We start from the raw sequence: 14,814 nt of genomic DNA, 5'->3' as shown, positions 1-14,814 counted from the left end.
ACGGCCACCCCGCTCACAGAGGCCGCTCCCTGCTGTCCTCCCTCACGGCTGGTAGTTTTCTCTCTCCAGTCAGAAGCATCTCACTAACGGATCCTGTGTGGGTTTCTCTGGCTCTCATCCTCACTCCACTCCTGTTGCACAACTGTAACCTCAGCACTCGGGCTAAGGAAGGAAGATCTGAAGTTCAAGGGCAGCCTGGGCTACACAGCAAGACCTTGTCTCAAAAATTCAAATAAAACAAAACCCTCATATCCAGAAATTCTGACCACAGAACCATGCAAGCCTGTGGCACTCTGCTCAAATGGCTAGTCACACTCAAGAGGGTGGGTGGCTTCGAAGAGCCCAGTACCAGGGCGCCCTGTTCCTCAGAAGTTTTCCAGAAGGACCCGAGAGGCGCCCACCCTCTTCAAAGGTCTGCTCGATGCTGCCGTGTGTGAGTTCGAATGGAACTCTCGGGGTTACCTGTTCATCTACTACCCTATACTACACACCATGACAAAATCATGTTTAACAGGTTGAAATCAGATCACGCCGACTATAGTAAAATCTTTTTAATAGTGACCTTAAGATTAACATGGGAAAGCTATACAACGAGTTTCCTCTTATATGCGGTGCTCTGCTAGTGCAGAGGCTAGGAGAATGGTCTCAGGGTTCTCACTTCAGATGTTCAAGGGTGAGGTAGGAGTCAGGCTTCTGACAGCAGGTTAAATGTACCCTTTAAAGGCCATCCAGTGCATGGGCCTCCCACCAATGCAGCAGTCCTGTGCAGCCAGCTGCTCTGACCTTGGTCTCCAGACACCATGAATTCCTAGGTGCCACACTCCAGGCCCACAAGCCTCTTCACAGACAAGTCCACACTGAAAACTATAATATCTTCATGAAAACAGAGAGTCAAAGCGCTGGCAACTGGGAAAGGGGGCGGGCTCACTGGGCCATCCAAGGCCTCATGGGGGGAAGTCGAGGCTGACGTGCAGGAGTCGGCCTTGGCTCACCTCTGTGGGTTCCGAACCAAGGCGTCAAGGATGCAACCTGGTCGCTGCATGCCGTCAGCGGAGACTTCAGATGCTGCTGCTGGTCCTCTGCCACCTTCTCATCTCTGGGCCAGGAGAAAGCCCGGAAATGGTCCCCTAGTTCCCAAGCAGATGTCATGGGCACAGAGCGAGAGTGTGACAGGGGAAACCAACAACAGCGGGGCTAGCCTCAGCAGCCTTTCTGAGTAATGTCCAGCCCCGAGGACTTCGTGATTTCCAATGTTGTAAAGACCTGTTTACAAGGAAGAAGACAACATGTGGCAATGTCACTGCTGCTTTACAAGGACATGCTCCAGTTGCACGGAGAGAACACATTAAATTAGCTTGCTAATGTAAAATATATTAGAATTAAAGAAACACTACAATGAGTTTCATAATTGTTTATAAAGCTAGGTTACTTGAGTCCCACTGAAAGCACCTCACTGGGGTTTGGGGGCTTTCAGTGGATACAGTACTGGGGAGACGCTTCGTGGGTAAAGAGCTACCCATGCAAGTGTGAGGGCCCAAGTCCAAGTTCCAAAACCCACGCTGAGTGTGCTGGCACACGCTTGTAAAATCTCCACACCATGGAGGCAGAGATAGCTGCATTCGGAGTCTTACTGGCCAGCCAGCCTAGTGCTGGCACACACTTATAAAATCTCTGCCATGGAGGCAGAGAGGTGCATCCCGAATCTTGCTGGCTAGCCATCCTAGCCTATTGGCAAGCTTCAAGCCAGCGTGACACCCTGTCTCCAAAAGAGGTTAAGATAGCCTAAGGAATGACATTCAAGGCTGTCCTCTGACACATGCGTGTGCACGCACATGTGCATACATACACACACACACACACACACACACACACACACACACACACACACACACACACACACTGCTCCTTACCTCACCACATGTGGGATGGATTCCAATGGTGTCATTCAGTAGCTGCTTTGTGAGCCCACACTTCATGGCAGCTGCAAATCCCTGTGTGATTTCACCAGCATTTGGCCCCAGAAGGTGAAATCCCACCACACGCTCCTTTAATACAGAGACAGAACAGAGAATCCCCATAAACCCAGGATCAGAACGGAGATCCACTCCCTGCTGTTGACAGCTAAGATATACAGGGTCTCCCACAGGAGAGGAAGTGAGCAGGGAACAGCCTCTCAAAGGACTTGGCCAAGGAGCCGGTACAGTGTGGTCAGAACTAACTCACACTCTAATCTACTAGTGCACTCGATTTGCCCACCCGTGATGGAGCTCATGGGTGGGATGTGACTTCTGGATCACTGAGCCAGGGCCACACAAACACTGCACATATGAACTAAGCGCCTGCACTGGAGTACCCAAGGCATCAGGTCTTACTCGAGGAGGGTTTGTGGCCCCGTGCACGGCTGCCTGCTCCTGACACTGAGCAGAGCTCAGGAATGGCTGGCAGAGGCTGTCAGCAGAGCAGCATGTGGTGGGTGTCCAGAGCAGAAGTGAGCCATAGCTATCTACTGACACGCCTTTTCATCAGAGTCGGGCCTCCATTCTGATCCTCCATGAGGACAGACGAAGGCAGTGTGTAAGCCGACGACAGAGCAGGCACAGGAGACATCTCAGCTCCATCAGCACCTGCCTGTTGCCCTCTGGGAGCGCCTCTCCCTGGCACTCCACACATGCCATTCCACGGATGAAGCGCACACACATGCATCACGCACAGTGCCGGATGGTGGCCACAGTGTTGGCCTTCACAGTTCTAAACCATCAGGGCCCAACTGTCGGCTCACTGCCTGGCAGGCACAGCTGAGCTGGAAAACTGCTCCTGCCTCAGCCTCTGCAAAGAGCTGAGAGCTTACTTCTGCCCCAATCCCATCTTTAAAGAGGTCATAAAAACCCAACTGGCAAGAATCCAATATATATATATTGTTTTTTAGAGACACGGTTTCTCTCTGAAGCTTTGGAGCCTGGCCTTGAACTCACAGAGATCCGCCTGCCTCTGTCTCCCGAGTGCTGGGATTAAAGGTGTGTACCACCACCACCTGGCCCAAGCTGTATTTTAAAATCACAGTGGGTGAGGCTTGGGGAGCACCCCAGGGTACAGAGTGTGCTTTACACAACCCCAGAGAAAATGGAGTAGACTAGAGCAGAGCAGAAAGCACAGCATCCAGGCATCTACATACATTGTCGAATTTGTTACAGATTATCTTCGCATAACAGGTATTATTGTCTCTGCCGGCGACTGTCCACTCCAGAGGCCAGAACAAGGTGTGATACACCTGGACAGAAGGGAGAGGCTGACATTAGCACTGCATGTAACCCACTCCTTGACATGCTCCTCGGTCCCGCTAAGGTGACAGACTATAACAGCTTGCTGCACTGGAAGCCCGAGGCCCCACCTGGGCCATGTTGAATGCTGCACTGGAGCCAGGTTCCCGAAATGCCAGCAACATGTCACATTTGCTTTGTGCAGCCATTAGTCAGACACAGAAACAGCCTCCTGTGAGCAAAACTCCGTTTTCAAACATTTAGAGTGTTGTCGGCCCACTAGTAACTATGTGGGCTGAGAAGATGACAACTGAGACCCCACCTAGTGGCATGGTCACCCCAAACCTAGAAGATCAGAAGACACAGAACCGTTCTGACTTCCAAGATGAAGCGCATCATCTGTGCTTCTGACCCCAGCAAAGCCCCCAGCACCCCACCTGCTCTGACAGCCAAGTCTCCACTGTGCATGGGTGAGGGCCTTTTATACCTGTATCTCCAAAGTCCTAATGCATACACCCCACTGCCCGCCCTCGCGCCAAAGCTGTGTTCTTTGTATCACTGTGCGAGTGTGACAGAGTTTAGATGCTCTTCAAATTCTCCCCAATAGGAGGATGATTTCTCTAACAGCATGGAAGAGACTTGCAAAGTTACAACATAAAAAGTGGCTTCAGGGAAGGAAGGTTGATGATAAAGGAACCGTGATCCTTACTTCCAGATTCTCTTTTTTATACACTTCGATGGCTTTCTCTTCAGACAGCCCACAGCAGCCATATTCCAGAGGTGTGAACACCGTTGTTGGGACGTTAATGTAATCACACTGGAAGAGAAACACACAACACTCCTATGACTTGCTTCCCAGCAAGTTTCTATGGCACAGATTCATAGACAGTGGGGTTGTGTCAGATCAAAAGGGACCCAGCGGTTACGAGAGCCAACTGATGGAAGACTGCAGAAGTCTAAATGTGTTGGTGAGCATGTGAATGAGTGCGCCCAAAATGTACTTATTATTCATTTTGTGTGTGGGGGGGTATTTTCTTGAAAGTATGGTTGCATGCCACATGTGTGTCTGATGCCTACAAAGGCCAGATGAGGGCATTGGAGTCGCTGGAACTGGAGTTATAGACAGTTGTGAGCTACCATGTGGGTGCTGGGAATTAAACCTGGGTCCTCTCCAAGAGCTCTATGTGCTCTTATCTACTGAGCCAATTCTCCAGCCCTTGTGTATGCATGTCTTTCATGTGTATGGTGTGCGTGTGTGTGTGTGTGTGTGTGTGCGCGTGCGCGCGCGCACGCACGCGTGCATGTAGAGACCCAAGGTTGATGCAAGGAATCATCCTCCATCACTCTTCTACCTCATCGACTGAGGCAGCGTCTCTTAGTCAAACTCAGAGCTGGCTATACAGCGAGTTTTATTGGCCAACTTGCTCTAGGGCTCCCATCTCTACTTTCCAAGGCTGGAATTACACGTGAGCCACCACACGTAGGTCTTGAGGGGTCCCAACTCTGGTCCTTACACTTACTGGCAATTGTTTAACCACTGCCCCACCTTCCCACATTGCTGAACTTCTGTTGAGTTCTCAGACAACATCTGAACAACATCGGAAAGGCAGGTATCGTTGTACTTAAGCGACAGAAGCACCAGCAGCTAGAGACAAATTAGGCTGATGTCTACCACTTAAAAAACCTCAGAAGAGAAAAATGTGCTTGCCAGTTATTCCAAAGAGGAGAACGGGCTGAGCAGGACAACTCAGCGACCTGAGCATCTAGTGAGAGGTTCATGCAGGAACCACCTCAGCACCCTTGCTGGCTGGTGTCTTGCTAAATGAAGCTGGTGGACATATGGCCTTCCGCCTCCCCCATGGCACACCCCAAGTGCACCGAGGGGATATGCAGGCTCACAAGAGCACAGCCACGACCTGTTATCCGCTAGCCCTCCACAGGTCCCCAGTACTACTGATAAAGCAGTGCTTTCCTCTCAAGGTGAGCCCCATGAGGACACTCTTATGCCCTCTATCATCTGATGATATACCTACTAGAAAAGTCCACTGCTTCCTCTGTAGAATTGCCTAGATCCCATGTATCTCACTAAGGAATACCAAGACAGAAAACTACGCTTCATAGCAGTGGCCTTGCAAAAGATGGCTGTGAAATCACAAGTGAATGGGGCTTACCAATTAGGCGGTATAAGAGGTTAGTATCCTGCTCAGGAGGGGACACTTCATGGACAGCTGCAGCAGGCCACTTAGGAAGCCTGTTTCCAGCCTGTCAGGTAATTCAGGCATCTTTTCCTGCACTGGAGCAACTGGCTCACAGCACTCTGGCACATAACCACATCTGTGGACTGTCATCTGTGGACCGCCTGAGCCTGCTGAACTCAGCCTCCACCCATCTGGTGAGTCCTGGGGCTGGACCCACAGTAATCTTTCACTATCACAGGACAGCCCAAGGAAGTAAAAAACACAAGTGTTATCAACTCTTTAATCAGTAGTAACTCAACTACAAATTATCTCTAAGAATCATTATTTACCAATTTTGAAATCTTAATTTTGGTCAAGATACTATCTCAGGGCCGGGATGAAGCTCAGTGGTAGAGCACTTAGCTTTCATGAGACCTAGAGTTCAGCTCCAAACACACACAGATATACACACATATATACATAGACATTCACACACCAAGACATGCATACAGATAGGCACACATACATTTATACTTACATAGAAGATATATACACATTCACAGAGAGGGGAGGGGAGGAAGGGGGAGGGAGTGAGAGGGAGACAGATGCACACAGAGAGAAACACACATACACATGTGCATATGCATATACAAACACATACAAAGCCAGGCGGTGGTGGCGCACGCCTTTAATCCCAGCACTCGGGAGGCAGAGCCAGGCGGATCTCTGTGAGTTCGAGGCCAGCCTGGGCTACCAAGTGAGTTCCAGGAAAGGCGCAAAGCTACACAGAGAAACCCTGTCTCGAAAAAAAACAAAAACAAAAACAAAAAAAAAAAACACATACAAAGAGATACACACACATATACACCTAGACATACACACAGGCATACAAAAAACAGACACACAAAGAGACACAGAGACACACACATGGACACATAGAGAGACACACAGATACACATAGATGCAAACACATAGTCAATTATAGGAAAAAACATACCTTTTCCAAAGAGGCCCCAAAGAGTCTTCGAGCTAGCAGCTTGCCTGCCTGTATGGCCACAGGTGTGAGCTCTGGTTTGCCTTCCAGTACGTCCCCAATAGCGTAGACATGAGGCACATTGGTCTGTTCCACATCATTTACTGGTATTTTGCCAGTCCTGGTAGAGTGAGGAGGAAAGCACACACTAAATCCCTGTACTGGTGACTGGCACCATGCAGATCAGCAACATGGCAGCTCGCACAGCCTGGGCACCAAGGTGCCCAGTGACCTACAAGAAATGGCTTAGACCATGCTGCCTGCAGGTCTAAAACTTTCACATTCCCCATGATCACTTTAAGGGCTTCAGAATTTTTCTCTTTGACTGGTCAAAGACATCAGAATTCACTCTAAATCACAGACAGTGGGAGAACATTTCTACGAATATGTTCTTGGATTGCTACTGAGAACATAAGCTCTTTAAAGCTTGTGTTAGAAGTCCCTAATTGGCCAATCCAGAAATTAACATACAGTTGGCATCATGCTTATGGTGAGAAATTCGAGGCATCAGAATGTTATGTCTTAGCAATTTACGGAGTTTTTATGGGGTTATGTGCAGTAACAGTGCCACAACCCTACACTTACTTCTCATTGATTTTGACCCCGATCTTCTCCAGGCCTATTTTCCTAGTACAGGATTCACGACCAATTGCTAACAAAACCTGCATTTAGAGAAGAGACCAGAAGTATAAATTATCCCCACGAGAATGACAAGGGAGACCGCACTATAGATACTGGAGGTATTACAAGGGTAACTGTGAAATGTCATAAGCAGCCTGTACAAGTGAATATGATGGAATCCTTGAAAGACATGGCTTAGCAACTGTCTTAGTTTCTTCTCTGTGGCTGTGATAAAATAGCCCAACAAAAGCAACTTAAAGGAGAAAGGGTTTATTCCGGCCACAGTTCATGGTGAGAAAATCAGGGCTTCAAGATTGCAGCAACTCGTCATAACATATCCACAATCAGGAAGCAGACAGTGATGGATGCAGAGGCTGCTCAGGTCTCTTTCTTGATTTACACAGGACAAGGTTCCAGCCAGGGAGGGGCAGAGCCCATAGTGGGCAAGTCTTTCCATCTCAGTTAACACAATCAAGACAATTCCCCAAGCATGCCCAGAGGTCCATCTCCCAGGTAATTCTGGAGTCTGTCCAGCATTAACCATAACACCAATTTCACACATGAAACCTGCAAAGCGTATGGGTTGTGTCCCCTCCAAACATACGTGTTCCTGTACTAGCCCAGAGCACTTCAGCCTGTGACAGGATTTGGAGACAGGGAAGAAGGCTTTCAGGATAATTAAAGGAAAATGAGGCCACACAGCTGTGTCCTTACTATTGTTGGGACAAATGTCTTCCAAAGGCTCTTGTGTTAAAGAGTGGATCACAGCCTGTGGTGCCCAGGGAGCTAAGGAACCTTTGAGAGGTGGGGTCTATAGAGAGGAAGTGGGGTCACTAGAAGCAGGCCCTCAATGGGGATTGTGGGACCTCAGCCCTTTCTCACGCTCTTTTCACCCACTGCTCCCACTAAGTACTCCAGCCATGCTGTACTGCCTTGCCATAAACCCAAATCACACACAGGGAACTGTGGCAACAACCATGCACTGTCTACCCATCCTCCTGCCCCCAGTTACAGAGACATACAACACCAGTGGCCCTAGAAATGCCACCTAGACACACCATGCCAGGCATTGAGGAGCAAATGCCACAATGTGATAGTGTGATATGAAGTCTGGGGTGATAGAACCAAGCAGGGTGACTGGGGACTGGGAAGGACATGGAGCTTTCTGGACTCACAAACGTGTCCCACTGCTTTAAAAGAGTGTGGCCTGCACCAGCACATGTGTTTGCCAAAAATGATCCACTGTACAATAGGTCTGCTCATCAAGAGGCCATGGATGTCAGTCTAGACTACTATACCCAGTGAAACTTTCAATCACCATAAATGGGAAAACAGGTATTTCATGACAAAGACAAATTTAAACAATATTTATCCACAAATCCAGCCCTACAGAAGGTACTGGAGGGAAAACTCCAACCCAAGGAGGTTAACTACACCTACAAAAACACAAACAATAGATAATCTCACACTAGCAAAACCTAAAGAAGGGAAATACACACACAACACACGTACATGCACACATGCGCGAGCACACGCACACACACACACACACACACACACACACACACACACACACACACACACACCACTACCACCACCACCACCATCGACAAAAATAACAGGAATTAACAATCATTGGTCATTAATCTCTCTCAGTATCAATGGACTCAATTCCCCAATAAAAAGACACAGGCTAACATAATGAATACAAAAAATGATCTATCCTGCTGCATACAAGAAACACACCTTAAAATCAAAGACAGACATTGCCTCAGAAAAAAAGGGTTGGGAAAAGATTTTACAAGCAAATGGACCTAAGAAGCAAGCTGATGTAGCCATTCTAATATCTAACAAAATAGACTTCAAACCAAAATTAATCAAAAGATGAAGAAAGACATTTCATACTAACCAAAGGAAAAATCCACCAAGAGGACATTGCAGTTCTTAACATCTATGCCCCAAATGCAAGGACACCCACTTTTGTAAAAGAAACATTACTAAACCTTAAATCACACATCAAACCCCACACATTAATTGTAGGACACTTCAATACCCCACTCTCACCAGTGGACAGATCATTCAGACAAAAACTAAACAGAAATAATGGAGCTAATAGACTTCATGACTCAAGTGGACCTAACAGATATCTACAGAACATTTCATCCAAACACAAAATAATGTATCTTCTTCTCAGCACCTCACAGAACCTTCACCAGAATTGACCATATACTTGATCACAAAGCAAGTCTCACCCCTGTACCTTATCATACCACCATGGATTAAAGCTGCATTTCAACAACAGAAACAACAGAAAGCCTACAAACTCATGGAAACTAAACAACTTTATACTGAATTACCACTGGGTCAAGGAAGAAACAAAGAAAGAAATTAAAGACTTACTAAAATTCAATGAAAATGAATGCACAACATATCCAAACTTATGAGACAAAAATGAAAGCTGTGCTAAGAGGAAAGTTCATAGTGCTAAGTGCCTACATAAAGAATTTGGAGAAATCTCATACTAGCAACTTAACAGCACACCCGAAAGCTCTAGAACAAAAAGAAGCAAACACACCTATAGTGGGTAGCTGTTCCAGCTTTGACCTCAAAACACTGCCTCTAGTGTGGCAGTCTGGAACCCATTACACACACCCAAGTGGAGTAGACAACAGGAAATAATCAAACTGAGGGCTGAAGTCAATAAAATAGAAACAAAGAGAACAATACAAAGAACCAATGAAACAAAGAGTTGGTTCTTTGAGAAAATCAACAAGATAGACAAACCCTTGTCCAAACTAACTAAAAGACAGAGAGATAATATCCAAATCAACAAAATTAGAAATGAAAAGGGGGATATAACAAGAGACACCAAGGAAATCCAAAGAATCGTTAGGTTGTACTTCAAAAACATGTACTCCACATAATTGGAAAATTTAAAAGAAATGGACAATTTTCTTGATAGATACCACTTACCAAAGTTAAATCAAGACCAGCTGAAGAATTTAAATAGACCTATAACTCTAAAGGAAATAGAAGCAGTCATTAAAAGTCTCCCAACCAAAAACAGCCGAGGACCAGTCAGTGTTAGTGCAGAATTCTGCCACACTTTCAAAGAAGAGCTAATATTAACACTCCTCAAATTATTCCACAAAACAGAAACAGAAGGAACACTCGCAAATTCATTTTATGAGGCCACAGTTACCCTGATACTCAATCCACATGAAGATAGCAAAGAAAATTACAGACCAATCTCCCTCATGAACACTGATGCAAAAATATTCAATAAAATACTCAAACTGAATCAAAGAACATATCAACAAGATCATCCACCATGATCAAGTAGGCTTCATCCCAAACATGAAGAGATGTTTCAACATATGAAAAACTATCAATGTAATCCACCATATAAACAAAATGAAAGGAAAAAAAAACACATGATCATCTCATTAGATGCTGAAAAAGCCTTTGACAAAATCCAACACCCCTTCATGATAAAAGTCTTGGAGAGATCAGGGATGCCAGGGACATACCTAAACATAATAAAGGCAATTTACAGCAAGCCAACAGACAACATCAAATTAAGTGAAGAGAAACTTAAAGCAATTCCACTAAAATCAGGAACATGACAAAGCTGTCCACTCTCTCCCTATCTATTCAATATAGCACTCTAAGTTCTAGCTAGAGCAATAAGACAACTAAAGGTGATCAAGGGGATACAAATTGGAAAGGAAGTCAAAGTATCACTATTTGAAAATGATATGATAGTATACATAAGTGACCCCAAAAATTCTACCCGGTAACTCCTACAGCTGATAAACACCTTCAGCGAAGTGGCTGGATACAAAATAAACTTTAAAAGAAAAGTCAGTAGCCCTTCTATATACAAACGACAAGTGGGCTGAGAAGGAAATCAGAGAAACAACACCCTTTACAATAGCCACAAATAATATATCTTAGTGTAACTCTAACCAAACAAGTGAAAAAATCTGTATGACAAGAATTTCAAGTCTTTGAAGAAAGAAATTGAAAGTATCAGAAGATAGAAAGATCTCCCATGCTCATGGATTGGTGGGGTTAACACAGTAAAAATGGCCATCCTATCAAAAGCAATCTACAGATTCAACGCAATCCCCATTAAAATCCCAACAAAATTCTGTACAGATCTTGAAAGAACAATATTCAACTTCAGATGGAAAAACAATCCTGTACAATGAAAGAACTTCCAACAGTATCACCATCCCTAATTCCAAGCTCTACTACTGAGCTGTAATAATAAAAACTGAATGGTATTGGAATAAAAACAGGCAAGTTGATCAATAGAACCGAATCAAAGACCCAAACTTAAATCCATATATCCATGGACACCTGATTTTTGATAAAGAAACTGGAAACATAAAATGGAAAAAAGAAAGGATCTTCAGCAAGTGGTGCTAGCCTAACTGGATGCTGGCATGTAGAAGAATGCAAATAGATCCATATTTCCACCCTACACAAAACTCAAGTCCAAGTGGATCAAAGACCTCAATGTAAAACCAGATTCACTGAATTTGTTGGAAGAGAAAGTAAAAAATAGCCTTGAATGCTCTGGCACAGGAAACAACTTCCTGAACAGAACACCAATAGCACAGACACTAAGACTGACAATTAATAGATGGCACCTCATGAAACTGAAAAGCTTCTGTAAGGCAAAGGACACCATCAATATGACAAAATGGCAGCCTACAGGATGAGAAAAGACCTTCACTAACCCCATATCTGACAGAGGACTGATTTCCAAAATATATGAAGAACTCAAGAAACTAGACATCAACAAACCAAATAATCCAATTTTAAAATAGGGTAGAGATCTAAACAGAGAATTCTCAACAGAGGAATCTCAAATGGGCAAGAAATACTTCAAGAAATGTTCAACATCCTTAGCCATCAGAGAAATGCAAATCAAAATGATTCTGAGATTCCATCTTACACCTTTCAAAGTAACTAAGATCAAAAACACAAGTGACGGCTCATGCTGGTGATGATGTGGAGCAAGGGGAACACTCCTCCATTGCTGGTGGGATTGCAAACTTGTGCAGTCACTTTGGAAATCAGTATGGTGTTTTCTCAGAAAATTGAGAATCAATCTACCTCAAGACCCAGCTATACTACTCCTGGGCATATACCCAAAGGACACTCCACCATACCACAAGGACACTTGTTCAACTATGTTCATATCAGCTTTATTCATAATTACCAGAACCTGAAAACAACCTTCCGTTGTCCACTAACCAAAGAATGGATAAAGAAAACATGGTACATATACACAATGGAGTACTACTCAGCTGTTAATAACAATGACATCATGAAATTTGCCAGCAAAAGGGCAAAACTAGAAGAGATCATCCTGAGTGATGTAACCCAGACCCAGAAAGGCAAACATGGTATGTCCTCACTTACAGGTGGATATTAGCCATAAAGTAAAGGATAATCATGCTACAATCACAGACCAAAGAAGCTAAGTGACAAAGAGGGCTCAAGGGGGACATATGAATCTCACTGTGAAGGGGAAATAGAATAGACATCACAGGTGGATGTGGGGAAAGATCTGTATTGGGGGGTTGGCATGGAAACAGGAGAGATCAGGTCGGGGGAGGATGAAGGGAGACAGTACTGTGAAAGACAACTGAAATCAGGGGGCATCTCTGGGGTGAGCTAGAAACCTAGAGCAATGAAAACTCCCAGGAATCTATGAGGGTGACCCTCGCTAAGACTTCTAGCAATGGGAAATAGGGAGCCTGAACTGGTCTTCCCCCATAACCAGGCAAGTCTTCCAGGGAACAGACTGGGACCACAACCCAGCCACATAACCTTTGCCCTATAATTTGACCTGCCTACAAGATATGCTAGATTAAATACAGCACAGAAATTGTGGGAGTGAACAACCAGTGATTGGCCCAGCTTGAGACCCATACCATGAGAGTGAACCCACCCCCAACACTGCCTGGAGGGCCAGGACCCAGAGGCTGGACAGCCCAGAGACCCAGGGTAGAACCAAACATGACTGGCAACAACAAAAATCAATACAATTATTCCTAATGATATTCTGCTATACTCATAGATTGGTGCCTAGCCCCATTGTCAGCAGAGAGGCTTCACCCAGCAACTGACGGAAACAGATGCAGAGACCCACAGCCAAACACTAGGTGGACCTCAGGGAACCCTGTGGAAGAAGAGGGGGAAAAGGATTATGAGAGCCAGAGGGGCTAAGGACACCACAAGAAAACCCACAGAATCAACTCTTGGACTCATAGGGGCTCACAGAGACTGAATCGCCAACCAAAGAGCATGCATGGAACTGACCTAGGCCCTCTGCATGTTAGGTTGTATATCTTTGTCTCCTTGTGAGACTCCTAACAGAGGGAGCAGGGACTGTCTCTGTTATCTGCTTTGGGGACCCTTTCCTCCTTCTGGATGCCTCATCCAGCCTCAGTAGGAGTGGAGGTGACTAGTCTTACTGCAAGTTAATATACCATGGATAGTTGATATCCATAGGAGGCCTGCCCTTTTCTGAAGAGAAAGGAGGAGTGGATAGAGGGGGAAGGGGGAGGCTGTGGTGGGGAGGGACTGTGAGGAGAGGAGGGAGTAGAAAATGTGATCAAGCTGGTTAAAACTGGAACAACATATACAATGACAATTTAAACACACACACACACACACACACACACACACACACACACACACACACACACACACAGAAAACACCTGTGACCATGTAACACATAAGCACCCAGGGATGAATCCATCTCCTAGAGGCCTGGGTGACCCCTGCTGGAGCCACTGAGATCTCAGCACTTGGAATGATTATGTTCCTGGACCACTAAACACAGCAAATAGCCACCATCTGTACACACCATGTGAGCCTAATCAAAGCCTCAACAGTTGTCTTCTGGCTTGGTTATGCAATTTTAGTTTGCCTGGTCCTCCGCACACTCATGTTTAGTTTTTAGATATTTCTATAATGCACACAAATAGAGTACATAGCAAGTGTACAGCTTCCACTAAAACTGTAACTGAGAGACCCTCTGGCACTTCAGCCTGTCAGGTCCTTCACTCTGGTTCAAGATTGGGGGACTGTTTGTCTTTGAAAAGGAAAGCTTGATTTATTTGTTTATAAAATACATTTGATATTTACCAGAAAAATTTCCAAGTAAACTTATGTATGAAATATCTGATGCTCCAGAAAAAGAGACCGATGGGATTTGGATGTCGACTTCCAGAGCTTTCTGTGGACAGTCCCACGTGTATACACTTCACCACAGAATTCTTTACACAGCACTGAACATGAGTGCGGTGGCAGCCCCTGCTCACAGTTGTCACCTCTTCTTACAAAGAACTGGAAACATTAAACCTTGCATTATTTCCCAACACCTTGCCTCTGCTCATTTACAAGAATGCTCACCACATACACTCACCGTGTTGTATATTTCTTCAACTGTTTCCGGTCCTTCAGTGGACTTGGCCACAACTTTCAGTTTTCCAGGTGAGCCTTTCTCCACTTGTTGAACCTGTAAGGACACATGAGGTACTGGCTCTAACGCAGCAGAGAACAAACTAACCAAAGGATACTCGTGTGTGGGTGTGTTTGCAGGGTGATGATCACATGTGTGTTTGAGCACACTAGAGATCTCTGTACTAAGCAGAGAAAGAAAACACCCATGGTCTACATTTTGCAGTTTTACCAAGATTT

General features: G+C 45.3%; 1 protein-coding gene across 2 annotated transcripts in view; it reads right to left on the bottom strand.

Moving 5' to 3' along the window:
- Positions 1-536: 536 nt before the first annotated feature.
- Txnrd3 (thioredoxin reductase 3) overlaps positions 537-14,814 on the bottom strand; it is a 36,612-nt gene continuing 22,334 nt past the window's right edge. For both annotated transcript variants that reach the window (XM_006994768.4, XM_076567317.1), the window contains exons 10-16: positions 14,540-14,632; positions 7,053-7,129; positions 6,432-6,588; positions 3,967-4,074; positions 3,173-3,268; positions 1,911-2,045; positions 537-1,263 (exon numbers count right to left, since the gene is read on the bottom strand). In XM_006994768.4, the coding sequence (XP_006994830.2) occupies positions 1,201-1,263; positions 1,911-2,045; positions 3,173-3,268; positions 3,967-4,074; positions 6,432-6,588; positions 7,053-7,129; positions 14,540-14,632 (729 nt within the window). In that variant the 3' untranslated portion in view covers positions 537-1,200. The remainder of the gene's footprint in view (positions 1,264-1,910; positions 2,046-3,172; positions 3,269-3,966; positions 4,075-6,431; positions 6,589-7,052; positions 7,130-14,539; positions 14,633-14,814) is intronic.

The sequence above is a fragment of the Peromyscus maniculatus genome, chromosome 3 (genome assembly GCF_049852395.1).
Source record: "Peromyscus maniculatus bairdii isolate BWxNUB_F1_BW_parent chromosome 3, HU_Pman_BW_mat_3.1, whole genome shotgun sequence".
In the NCBI taxonomy this organism is placed as follows: domain Eukaryota; kingdom Metazoa; phylum Chordata; class Mammalia; order Rodentia; family Cricetidae; genus Peromyscus; species Peromyscus maniculatus.
The sequence above is the reverse complement of the archived record's forward strand: the minus strand, read 5'-3'. Positions and strand labels throughout refer to the sequence as shown.